Source organism: Suncus etruscus, chromosome 7 (assembly GCF_024139225.1).
Source record: "Suncus etruscus isolate mSunEtr1 chromosome 7, mSunEtr1.pri.cur, whole genome shotgun sequence".
NCBI lineage: Eukaryota > Metazoa > Chordata > Mammalia > Eulipotyphla > Soricidae > Suncus > Suncus etruscus.
The window spans coordinates 78,544,581-78,557,635 of NC_064854.1; the positions used below are offsets into that span (position 1 = coordinate 78,544,581).

At 34.0% G+C, this 13,055-nt stretch overlaps 1 protein-coding gene across 1 annotated transcript in view; it reads right to left on the bottom strand.

Annotated features, from left to right (window-relative positions):
* KHDRBS2 (KH RNA binding domain containing, signal transduction associated 2) overlaps window positions 1-13,055 on the bottom strand; it is a 412,537-nt gene that overhangs the window by 202,086 nt on the left and 197,396 nt on the right. The window contains exon 4 of the mRNA XM_049776928.1: window positions 7,974-8,120. Coding sequence (XP_049632885.1) covers window positions 7,974-8,120 — 147 coding nt within the window. The remainder of the gene's footprint in view (window positions 1-7,973; window positions 8,121-13,055) is intronic.

Here is a 13,055-nt window from a genome sequence, read left to right on the forward strand (position 1 = left end):
GACAGACCACTGGGAGATACTAACTTAAAAAAACCAGGACAAGTTTCCTTACTGAGAAATAAAATAAAGATGAGTAGAAAAGAGCTGTGATGGTGCTAGAATCACAATGGATTTGAAAAACAAAAGGGCCAAGTTGACCTAGACAAAACTATGTCTGCCAAATAGTAAGAGGATTATTTTCTTGAAGGTAGATTCAATTGCATCTCAGAGTACTACAAGGCACAACACCAAGAAACATATTTTATCTTTATGTAGTTATTTCCTTAAGTAAATAAAATTTTCAAATACTGGCACTTTCTTCAGTAATTGCTTTTTAATATAGCTGAAGATGTATGTTCATGTGTGTATGCTTTTATATGTGGGTTGATAAAGTGTGTTAGATACATCAAAATGTCAATGCTAATAGTTCAATCATTGTACTTTTAAGTGCCAACTACTAGTTAAAGGCTTAAAAAGATCTTGTAAGGTCAGAAGTATAATTATTCTAAATGCAATTCATGACTAAATTGATATTCAGAACTGTTTAATTTTCACAGTCACAATATAAACAGAAACATAATTTATAAAGCAGTTCTGGAGAGCTAGTATAGGAGATATGAGCTTGTTCTGTGCAAGTCCTCCCTTATTGGGTCCCTAGTTCCAAATATTGTCCTATGAACACCACCATGAATTAACTCTGAAAATAAAACCTGAGCAAAATCATGTATGATACCCCAACACAAAAAAAGTATTTGGATGTTTGTTTCATGTTTTTGGTATGTTATGTTATTATAATATTTTCAAAACATAATGTGCCAGAGCACGTAATTTTTATAGTACACAAAACTTGAATTTTCATAAATTACTGCTAACAGCTTTATTGAGTAACTTCACCTAGTTCCTGAAAAATCTGATTACAAGGGAATCAAAATAATCTGTTTTTGTTTTTGATTTTTTTCCTCATTTTTGTCTATGATTTATAACTGAAGGAATATAAATTCCTATATTTGTTACTGTCACATATTTAATACTCAGAAATATTTATTGAGTTAAAATGATTATATTAATTAGAACTGTGTATTTTGTTGATTAAAATTATTTACTAAGTTCCAAATTAAATACTTTATATAACAGAGTCTGGATATAGAATTGTGCTATGTCCTGATTCATATATTTTGGCATCAAATTATTCGATGATTATATGTCATTGTAGTTGTTTACATCTATGAAACTCTTTCCAATAAGGGTTAAAATATGTAAATTAATTACCTATGTAAAGGTGCGGGATTGACTTTCAGTAAGTGCTCTAATTATTTTATGAAATTTCTTATAGGATGGCTGAGATTTCCTCATATCAGAAATTGATTTAAAAAAGGGGGGGTATGCTACATCTTTTAAAATTTTGGATTGATGTTTGATAATGCTCAGGAGTTACTCTTGGTTCTACAGGAAGGAATCAGTCTTGGCAGAGCTCAGGGAACCATTTGGGATTCTAGGGATCAAAAACCAAGGTGAGTTTTGTGCAAAGTGATTAACCAATTCATTGTATTATCTATTCAGACTAAGGGATTAGATTATTATCTTCAAATCTTTATCTTAGGAACTACAGATCATGAACAATGCTAATAATGCTTTAGAAATGCTGCTAAGAGTTAATATTAAAAGCTATAATATGGAGAAACTCTAGGACTCTGGGACAATAGCTCAAAGAGTTGAAGTAGATTTATTTAAGAAGAGACCTCAAAATAATTTTAGAACATATAGGAAACAATAATAAATGAGTAATAATAATTAGAAAAACAGATGCCAGAGAGATAACCAAGGATTTAATGTGTTTGCATTGCACATGGCTGACCCTGGTTTGATCTGATATTCCATATGGCCCCTCCAAACAACTGTCAAGACTGATCCTGAAGAACAGAACAAGGAGTAAAACCTGGAAATTGACATCTTTGCTCCCCAAACAAAATATAACAAGTAAAAACAGATGAAGTTTAGTTCACAGTATGATTTGCTACCAAGTTGTTAGAATTTGACTACTGAAAGAAAATAGAACTAGTTTTCAAGACAACATTCAAAGGAAAGGTGGCCATATTTCACTAACCATCACAACATATACAAATGGTAAAGTATAATGTTTCTGTGCAATTATTTTTTAGTTGCTTTACTTCTCATTGTTCTCTTGCCAATAGAATGCTGCTCAAGTGAAAAAGCCATATCACCAAAATTCTTCTGAATTTCCACATACCTCAAATTTACAAGTGTTGCTTTTTCTATTGATGATACTGGTGACTTTATATTTAATGTATTGTTTTTTTCTATTAATATATCTAAATATATTCTTGCAAAACTTTAGTTTGTTAACCAATTACAGCTATACGTAAAGGATATTATGTAAATTTATCATCTTCCAAAAAAAAGTGTTCCATGCACGAAAGTCTAAATCTTCCTATATCTCAACTGAAAATACCTTGTTTTCATTGCTATGTTCCTTCTATTTGCTTTCTTGTATGATTACTCTTAGCACTCTGTATAATTTTCCCATTACAAAACTAAGGTGAATCTTTGAAGAACAGAATACGAAATGTCTTCTATTTGTTTTTACCATAAAAATAAAATGGCTTTACTTTTCCTTAAGAGTCAGGTTTAGTATATTTTCTATATAGATTTCCAATATCTCAGCCTTCAAATCCTATAATATGTTTAGTATCATTTAGGAATACCTGATGCACCGAAATAAATGTATCTCACGTAATGAGAAATGAACGAGCTGAAATAATGCTATCTGTGTGCATGTGAGTGTATGTTTGTGTGTTGAACAGACCTAAAATCTTCTGTAATATTATAAGATCTAGGACACTAACAACAATTATACACAGGCAGACATAAGACTTTATATGTATAAAGACATAGTACAGTCTTTATTTAAATGACACAATATGTAAAAACTAGTGGTTTAGTTACAACAGATAAGTCAGAATTGTTTTGCATCTGACCAAAAGCGGTCTGTTAACCGGCACCATATTTTGTCTTTTCAACTCTTCAAAGAATGATCCCTGAATACAGAGTCAAGTGTAAGTCCAGAGCAAGGCCAGATAGGGCCCCAAACTTACCCATAAACTAGTACAACATGTAGTGTGTAATAGAGATTTTGGAAATCATTCTGAGATAATGATAGGAGTTAGCATAAAGGAGATTTGTGATTATTTTAAACAAAGTAATTTCTTTATTTAATCTAACCTAAACCTAATATCCTGTTTGTATGGAAAACTCTCTTTAATATTTTTGGCCACACCAGTGATGCTCAGGGGTTACTCCTGGCTATGTGCTCAGAAATCACTCCTGGCTTGAGGGACCATAGGGGACATCAGGGGATCAAACTGTGGTCCATACTAGGCAAGCATGGGCAAGGCAGACACCTTACTGCTTGCACCACTGCTCCAGCTCCCTATTTAATATTTTTAATGAAAAGTTATATAAATACAATATATTTTTGCTAAATACTTCATAAATTATAATTATAAAAATTATTATATTGCAAACAGTAACTAATTAAAATTAAGAAAATTTACTAATTGAAAATTAGCCATCTTAGGAAATTTGTTTCTTAGGTAATCTGATAATTAGTGCTAAATTACAGGAGAGTTGAATTAAGTGATCATAACTGTCATGTTAATATGGATGCAAATTTTACATGGCACAACTTGCAAAGCAATGTGAGAGCCTTGGTTTCCAAAGTATGAATGGCAGTAACATTATAAATTAGAAAATTGTTTATTAATGTACAATTTTAGGGCCTTCACATTAATGAAAATCTATAAAAATGAGCACAGAATTTATTTGTCATTATTTGTCAAATATTAATGCTACTGATCTCTATACTGGGAAGACTAATTAACAAGCACAAATGAGATGTTGCCAAGGCATTGGTCTAAAGCAATATTAAAATTATTGATTTTTTATCAACCCCTTCTTTTTTTTTAATCTTTTTTTTTATTTATTTAAACACCTTGATTACATACATGATTGTGTTTGGGTTTCAGTCATAAAAGGAACACCACCCATCACCAGTGCAACATTCCCATCACCCATGTCCCAAATCTCCCTCCTCCCCACCAGACCCCTGCCTGTACTCTAAACAGGCTCTGCATTTCCCTCATACATTCTCAATATTAGGACAGTTCAAAATGTAGTTATTTCCCTAACTAAACTCATCACTCTTTGTGGTGAGCTTCCTGAGGTGAGCTGGAACTTCCAGCTCTTTTCTCTTTTGTGTCTGAAATTTATTATTGCAAGAATGTCTTTCATTTTTCTTAAAACCCATAGATGAGTGAGACCATTCTGCGTTTTTCTCTCTCTCTCTGACTTATTTCACTCAGCATAATAGATTCTGTGTACATCCATGTATAGGAAAATTTCATGACTTCATCTCTCCTGACAGCTGCATAATATTCCATTGTGTATATGTACCACAGTTTCTTTAGCCATTCATCTGTTGAAGGCATCTTGGTTGTTTCCAGAGTCTTGCTATGGTAAATAGTGCTGCAATGAATATAGGTGTAAGGAAGGGATTTTTGTATTGTATTTTTGTGTTCTTAGGGAATATTCCTAGGAGTGGTATAGCTGGATCGTATGGGAGCTCGATTTCCAGTTTTTGGAGGAATCTCCATATTGCTTTCCATAAAGGATCAACCCCCTCTTTTAATTTTTAGTAAAACTTTACTTACTGATTGGAGACCAGAATGTTGGGAACTTTCCCAAGAGCAGAATCATTCTTTTGTTTTTAACCATTCATTTAGAGTGCTGAAACATCTTTGATTTCCATATCTTAATAGCACTCAGATATTCAATAAGGAGTTTTATAATTAAAAGAAACAATAAAGATAAAGAGAGAATCAATGAAAGAAGAAAGGTAAAGAAAAAAGTGAGAAAGGAAGAAAGAAAGAAGAACGGAAGGAAGGAATACGAGAAAAAGAAAGAAAGAAAAAAAGAGGAAGGAAGGAAGGAAGGAAGGAAGGAAGGAAGGAAGGAAGGAAGGAAGGAAGGAAGGAAGGAAGGAAGGAAGGAAGGAAGGAAGGAAGAGAAATAGATTAAGAATTATGTTATTTTGACAAAAGGGGATAATTACCTATAAAGAAAACATCTGAGAATAAACTAGAGTGACAAAGTATTGCTTTATACATTTTGGTGAATAATTTTCACAAACTTTATAGTAATAGTAAGCTTTGAGTTAGGATGAACTGAACAGAAGGAAGGATGTCTGTAGCACAGAGAGACAGAAAAACATTTTAGAAACATGCAGGAACAGGTCATATGGCTGTGTGTTCACCATACATGTGTGTGTCTTTGAAAGATAGAGGTAGAGAGAGGAAGAGATAAAAAAAAAAAACCCTTAAGTGCAGGCTACTAATCCCCAAAACTGACTCAGTTATTTCACTCCTTTTTATCATTCTGTTGCTTGCCATTGCCATTACATCACTCATATGGTAAAACACTGTATTAGGCTTGATAATAAAGGCAGAATCAGTGACAGACCTGCGCTCAGAGAGTACTTATACATATATTATGTACACATGAATACATATCATATAATGCACAATAAATACATATTATTTACATTCCCACTAGAAAATGAATATGTTAAGTGATTATGAATATCATTATTTATAAGAAATAAATCAGTTGTATATGGTCATCTATAAAACCAGTTAACCTAGCCTATACATATATTTATTTATATATATAGCAATTTCATTGTAAAATTTTTATACTCAAAATATATAAATATCAATTTATGATGATTTATAATTTTCACATGCATTTCGTGTTTACTCATTTAAAATTCAAAATAAATGTAATATAGTTTAATTAGAATGATCCTCTTAAAAGAGACTGAAGTGGGGGCCATGCGGTGTCATCTTGTCCTTGCTAGCCAAGGACAGACCCAGGTTTGCTCCCCTGGTATCCCATATGGGCCCCCAAGCCAGGAGCGATTTCTGAACGCGTAGCCAGGAGTAACCCCTGAGTGCCACCGGGTGTGGCCCCAAAACAAAAAACAACAACCAAAAAAAAAAAAGACAAAAAACAAAACCGTCTAGACAGGAAATGTGTTAGCAACCTAGGTAAAACCCAGGCTATTCTTTCTATCTGTATCACCAAAGATTTGGTCTGAGATAAACACTGTAAGTCTGTTTACTCAAAAAAGGCTAATATTTAAATCAGAGGCAAAAGCAGAGACGATGATAGTAATCGCGTTCTTTTATTTTTTCTTTTTCTTTTTGGTTTCTAGTGACGCTCTAGGGATACTCCTGGCTATGTGCTCAGAAATCGCTCCTGGCTTGGGGGACTATATGGGACTCCGGAGATTGAACCCAGGTCCATCCTGCTTACTGCTGTGCTATCACTCGACCCCTACAGTCGCATTCTTATAAAATGTAAAATCTTTTCAGGTAAGTATTCAGATGAGCATAAATAGTAAATTATGTAGGTGATTTGTTGTCATATTAACTTAGGAAAGCATCATTATCATATGAATAAAGTGATGTGATTATTCTATTGCCTGCTTTAACTATATTATTTATTTAGTCATATATATTAATTAGGTGAGCATATTTTGAAGCTTTTACATTCTATAACTTCCTTCTCAAAATCAAAATCATTATAAAACACTTTTATTCATTTAATCTGAATTCACTTTATTTTAAATTTTATTTTAATCTAAGTTTATTTTCTCCTCCTTTCATTTTTCTATTGCCTACTTTAGTCCCCTTTTGTCAGAGACCAAACTCTAATATGGAATTCAGTAGGACAAACCAGTCTTGTGTGGCTAGAGTACATAACCTAAGGCATTGGCTAGCCCCAGAGCCCAAAGAAATATCACAGTTTTCTATCAGGCATACATTCCAGGAAGCTTGTAACATCCTTGAAACTTCACTAACCCTGAGGTGTTCCTGTGCTCCTAGGTAAAGATGGCATGTAAAGATTACCTCTGTAATGCAGGTTGTTTCATCCTGCTCTCTCTCCACCCCCTGTAAAATCGTGCTTAAAAAGAGTCTGTACCAATCAATAAACTGGAGCCTTGACAAGTGTTGCTTGACCCCCTTCTTTCTCCCCATTCTCTTTTCAGGCTGGGACCCCTCTATACCCGCGAAATAGCCTGTCCTACAGGCCAGGACACCCTTTCACACTCCTTTCCTAACCCCTGCAAAACCTCTACATAGGTACTTCAGAAAAGTTTACTCAGCATCCTCTTATAATTATATTATTCCTAGCTCAAATCCTGATGCCAAGATATTTATTAGAATGACCTCTTTTTTGAATGCAAAATTGTCAACCTTCAAAACAGTTTATTCATTTAACCTAACACTCTTAGAAAATTAGCAGATAATTTTTATTCACTGTGCCATTCTAAATTTGGTTCCTTATTAAAAATATATTTTTGGAGGCTCTCACTTAATCTAATACTTTGTTTTTCTTATTTTGCTCAATGTCTACAAATTTGGGCTCATTATATATTAGCATCTTTATATTACATTTTAAGTAATTCAACACTGGAAATTATTATATAAAATCTGTTTTACATTAATGTGTTAATATAATATTTAATTACTTTCCCTTCCCATTATTGGTACAAATGTATTTTCTGTTCATTAAAAATTGTCAACAATATATATCAACTCAAATGTGATTAAAATACAAAAGAAAAGTAAATACTTAAATTGTTTATTTTCATTTATCTTTTAAGTTTTTACATGGCTATGAACTATTCCATGGAATATGATATAGTGAAAACAAATACTGCTGTTAAACCACTATGATTTGGTTGTGTGCCAGGTACAGTATTATTATTGTACTAATTTATTTTATCTTCACATCAGCTTTACAGGTGAATAGTTTGCAATGTGTTTCCTTGAAAACATCAGTGGAGATTAAAGCACATTTAGAAAACAGAAACTGATGAGAAATTATCTTTCTATTATGCGAAAATCACTTACGGGAACAAGAAATTTTTTAATTTCTTCTAGTGCATGACTCATCCGTGAATAAGCTTCTCCAGGTGGAGCAAACACTTCAATTAATACGTGAAGCTCCTCACTCAAGTGAACATATTTAGCTTCCCCACTCTTCCTTAGTTCTTCTTCCTGTGAAAGAAGTTATTTTTAGAAACATATCCACTCATTTTGCATTGATTTAACATTTACTGAGAATTTTACAAAAGGGTATAATCTAAGCAAATTTCCCCTACCTAGAAACCTTTTGAGAAATAAAAATCTGGTACAGGAGGCTGGGCGGTGGCGCTAAAGGTAAGGTGCCTGCCTTGCCTGCGCTAACCTTGGACGGACCGCGGTTCAATCCCCCGGTGTCCCATATGGTCCCCCAAGCCAGGAGCAACTTCTGAGCACATAGCCAGGAGTAACCCCTGAGCGTTACTGGGTGTGGCCCAAAAACCAAAAAAAAAAAAAAAATCTGGTACAAATCATTTTAAATTATAAAATAATTTTTGAGAGTTTGAGTGATTCGGAAAAAAATGGAATAATTAGCATCTACATATATTTTAATCAGTTAATGAAGTGATAATCCCCTGAATATGTTAAAAATGCCATTAACCCTTTGCAGTATGTTACATTACTGAAGTGATTGTTCTCATGTATAATGACTGATATTCTGCAAATAAGCCAAGATTCATCACTTCTTTAAGTAAAGAGCTTTAAAAGTTTGGTAAAAATGTCAATAAATGTGCAAAACTAAAACATCTTTCCTACTCAGTCTTCTCTTCATGCTGTCTCATATTAGCATCAACCCCAAGCTCACATTTGCTTCTTAACTATGGACAATAAGACTATAATAAAATATGGTGGTCAAGAATTAATTACAGTGGAATTATTTCTGCCTCAATTTTGCAAGCTCTATAATTAACAACAAATTTTTATTGAATCTTATTTTTTCATAGCACAGTGCCTTAAAATCCTTTTTAATTCAGCACAGTTCCAAAGCAAAACAGCACATGATGCATATGTTATTAGTATTCATTTTTTGCCCCCAACTTAAAAAAATCTACCAAAACACAATTGCTTCTCCAACAAACTACCAGCTATATTTCAGTAGATTTTTTTTGCTAAATTTTAAATGATAAATATAAATAGGTAATTCTGAATTTTATGTGGGCTAAATAGAATAATGGCATGAATAGATCTAAACTGAATAATAAAAAAACAAATTTGCTATAGATTTCAGATGTGAACACTCTATTACTTATCTTAAAGTGTTTATTTAATTAGAAATCTTACGACTGTACAGTTGAAAGAATCATGAAATCAAAGCAATCATGCCTGTCCCCTTTTAGTCCAGTCTTATTCAAAACTCTTTAAGAATCAATTCTTCCAATATGTGGATATTCCCTCACTTGGCAAAACACACTTTCTAAGATTTTGTCCTTACTGAGTTATTCTCAATCAGTGAGGAAAAGCAATGCCTAAGCTATGTAGCTATTTAACACACAGCCATATATGGGGTATATTAAATATGTATTTCCCCTCTGGCCTCTTGCAGAAATGCAAGCAAGTTGTTAATTATGAGTTCTAATTCATTTGTATTTAGCATGGGTTAGTTAAATTAAAAGTTTCTAATACTTATCTTTCTCAACATTTTTCTTAGCAGATAGGATATTGTTGTACTTACTTTCTAAATCTTCAATATTTGTAGAGGTAAGCATCTAAATAAAAGTTTGTTATACATTAGAAGTTCCCACATTTGGGGATCAGTGAGATAGGATAGATAAGGCAATTGCCTTACATATGCCCGATTCAGTCTCAGTTTCCAAAACCCAATATAATTTGTGAGCTATATCAGGAATTATCCCTAATTGCAAAATTAAGAGGAAGCCCTAAGCAGCAAGGTGGTCCAACATCCCATTCAAGTACATGAAGCATACAAATTATATGTACAAATGGAAAAATAAACTTTTATCTGCAATTTGGTTAACAGAAAAATCAATTCATCATGGTCTTTAAAATTATATATATATATATATATCTTGTAAATAGAGGCCTATGAATTAGTCCTCATATGTATTTCAATTGGTTACCTTTAAATTAGTCTTCAGATTGGTTTCCACTGGTCTTATTCTACCATTGCCTTTTCTTGTGTTTTTACCCCTTCCCTTGGGAGGTGGGGCTTTTTTATCTCAATAAAATAAGGAGGGCTTAGATGGAACTGCCATCTAGGCTTGTGGTTCCACGTGGTGGAACAACTAGGTTATGGGTGAACAGCTTGCATTGTGTTTCTTGCCTGCTAAAACCTTCTTATCTATGTGGATTATTTATTGTGGGAAATTATTACTGGACCAACTTCTCTTATCTTGCCTGGATAGAAGGCTGGGATTCCTCTTTCCCCACTGGGCACTGTGGATCATACAACCCGACATTCAACAACTGGTGCCTGGAACAGGGACTTTATCATCTGTGAGTTAAATGTTTCTCTGGAAAATCCTGTCTGTTCTTTTCATATGGATGATTTGGGTAATTTCATAGATAATTCCACCTTTTTGTAGAAAGATTTTTCTGTTTGGTTTAGAGCTTTGACATTAAGTTGGCTGTGGTCGGAAATGCCAATAAAATTATAAAATTACATTACTACATTTTCTGTCCCAACTGTGCTCATAATCATTGCTAAAATTTCAATATTTGTGAATGCTATCCTGTTAGGCATAGATATATAGGCTAGGCATTAAAGGGTAAAAAGATTAAGAGTTCTGAAACAACTCTTATTAAGGAAAATAAATGTATTTATTCTGTAAGAACATGGGCCCAAGCCAAATATTTAGAAATTAGCAGTTCGCCACAGGTACCTGATACTAGCCAACAGCCACCAATAATAAATGCACAGGATGTGAGGTAATTGCCTTACATCCTGTGGCTGGGGTGGGAAGTAGGGAGATAGAGGAGGATTGGTGGTGGGGATGTTGCAATGGTGAAGGGGTTGTGTTCTGTTTATAACTGGAATCCAACTACAGTCATGCTAGCAATCATAGTGCTTAAACAGAGATATTATTTATAAACAAACAAAAAAAAACCAGATGAATTACCACCACTAACCACTCTGTTCTCACAGAGCCCTCACAGGAGAACTGATATTGGGCGTTTGTTTGTTTGTTTGTTTGTTTGTTTGTTTTGTTTGCTTTTTGGTTTGGGGATCACAACCGGCAGCACTCAGAGGTCACTCCTGGCACTACACTCAGAAATCGCTCCTGACAGGCTCGGGAAACCATATGGGATGCCGGGATTCGAACCAATCACCGTCCTTCCACATGCAAGGCAAACACCCTACCTCCATGATATCTCTCTGGCCCCAGAACCAATATTGTTAACCCAGACTCAGTTCCCTTTCTTAGGGAAAATGATTCAACCTATATACCTTTAGATATGAATCAAGTAACCCAATTAAAAAAAGCATGTTCTTATTATGACCCAATTTCAGTGTATTGTATTCAGTCTCCAGTTTTGGTGCGGAAAAAGTTGTTTGGGCAACTTTCAGACAGCAATTTATGTTTAACAAAGCCTCAATGGGAAATGTTCTATGTGGAAGAAATTAAAGCCAAACTCTTTGGTCTGGCAAATACTAAAAAGATAGTATCAGGAGTGAATTATGAGATGCTGATGGGGGGAAATGAGTTCTCTACAAAAACAGGCAGCATTACCCTGTGCTATTTTGAATATTATTAAGAACATTGTGTTAATGGCTTGGGAACACATAGATATAACAGAAGAATATGCAGGAAGTGACACCAATATAACCGAGGGTAATTTTGAGCCATATACAGAATTTATAGGGAGCTTCAGGATGCTCTTACAATACAAATGAAGGATCAGTCTGCGAGCAAAGTTATTGAAAAGTCTCTAGCTTTTGAAAATGCAAACGAAATCTGCTGGGCAATTCTTGTGGTCTATTGGGGAGACAGAAGACATAATGGGCTTTCTTAATGCTTGTAGGAATTGGTCAGTTGCCCCTTAGCCCCTTTCTCCCACAACCCTTGTAATGACTTTGTAAAGATAATCAGTTGTTAAATCTAATTTTGGTGAATATCTACCTATTAAATCTTCCTTGCTATACCCACCATTAAAGTGCCACAGTGATCCCTTCTTTCTTCTTCAGTCACCATGTCATGTTATGACCAACTGCAACCTCCCTTTTGGTAAACTTTGCTACATTGTCAGAGAGGAAAAGTTTGTTTGGCCATCCCCTTACCCCTTGTTACTTTCATTACAAATACGATCATTTGCTACTCATTTTCTCTTTTTGTTTTGCTTAAAATGAACCATATGATTTATCTGTTGTAACAAACTAGAGGATTTTATTACTGCTAATAGTATTGACTGTGTTCATTTATATTTACATGTATATGTGTAAGTAACCCACATTGTTTACTCGCTGACTTTTATTATTTCTACATATATATACATATACATGTTTGGTTTTCTATATAAAAAATAATTATAGCCAGTACTTGGGAGTTGGAGCTTTTCCAATTTCAAGACTCTTCATCACTAGCAGGGGTGGGCTTTGCTAAATAAAGGTTTCAGAGTTATATAGTGACTGGAGCATTTTAAGATAAACATAGATATCATGTCTTAGAGTACTAAGCAATACAGTACTGAGGACTATAAAATGTGACTACCCTATGTAGTATAGTCCACCGCATCTTCTGTATAGAGGTACCTTTCCTAAAGAGAAACTGGCAGTGGGGCTTTATTTAACACAGATTGAGTCAGTGAAGAAGAAGAAAGGTGAGAAGGAAAGAAGTAGAGGGTAAAAAAGAGAAAGAGAGGAAAAAAACGGAAATAGTAATTTCCAAAAACTTATTCGATGAGTGGGAACTGTAGCCTATGTCTGTGGTGTGCCATTTACTGCTTCAGTGGTTTGAATGATCATACTTTGTGTTCTAATAGAAGGCATAACAAAAGGAAATGGGTAAGTTGGAGTATTTTACCATGACATCGTCATAATGAGCACTGTATTTGGTGTCTTGTATGATTGTGCACCGATGTACAAAATTAGGGTATCCACCCTTTGTTTGAAGG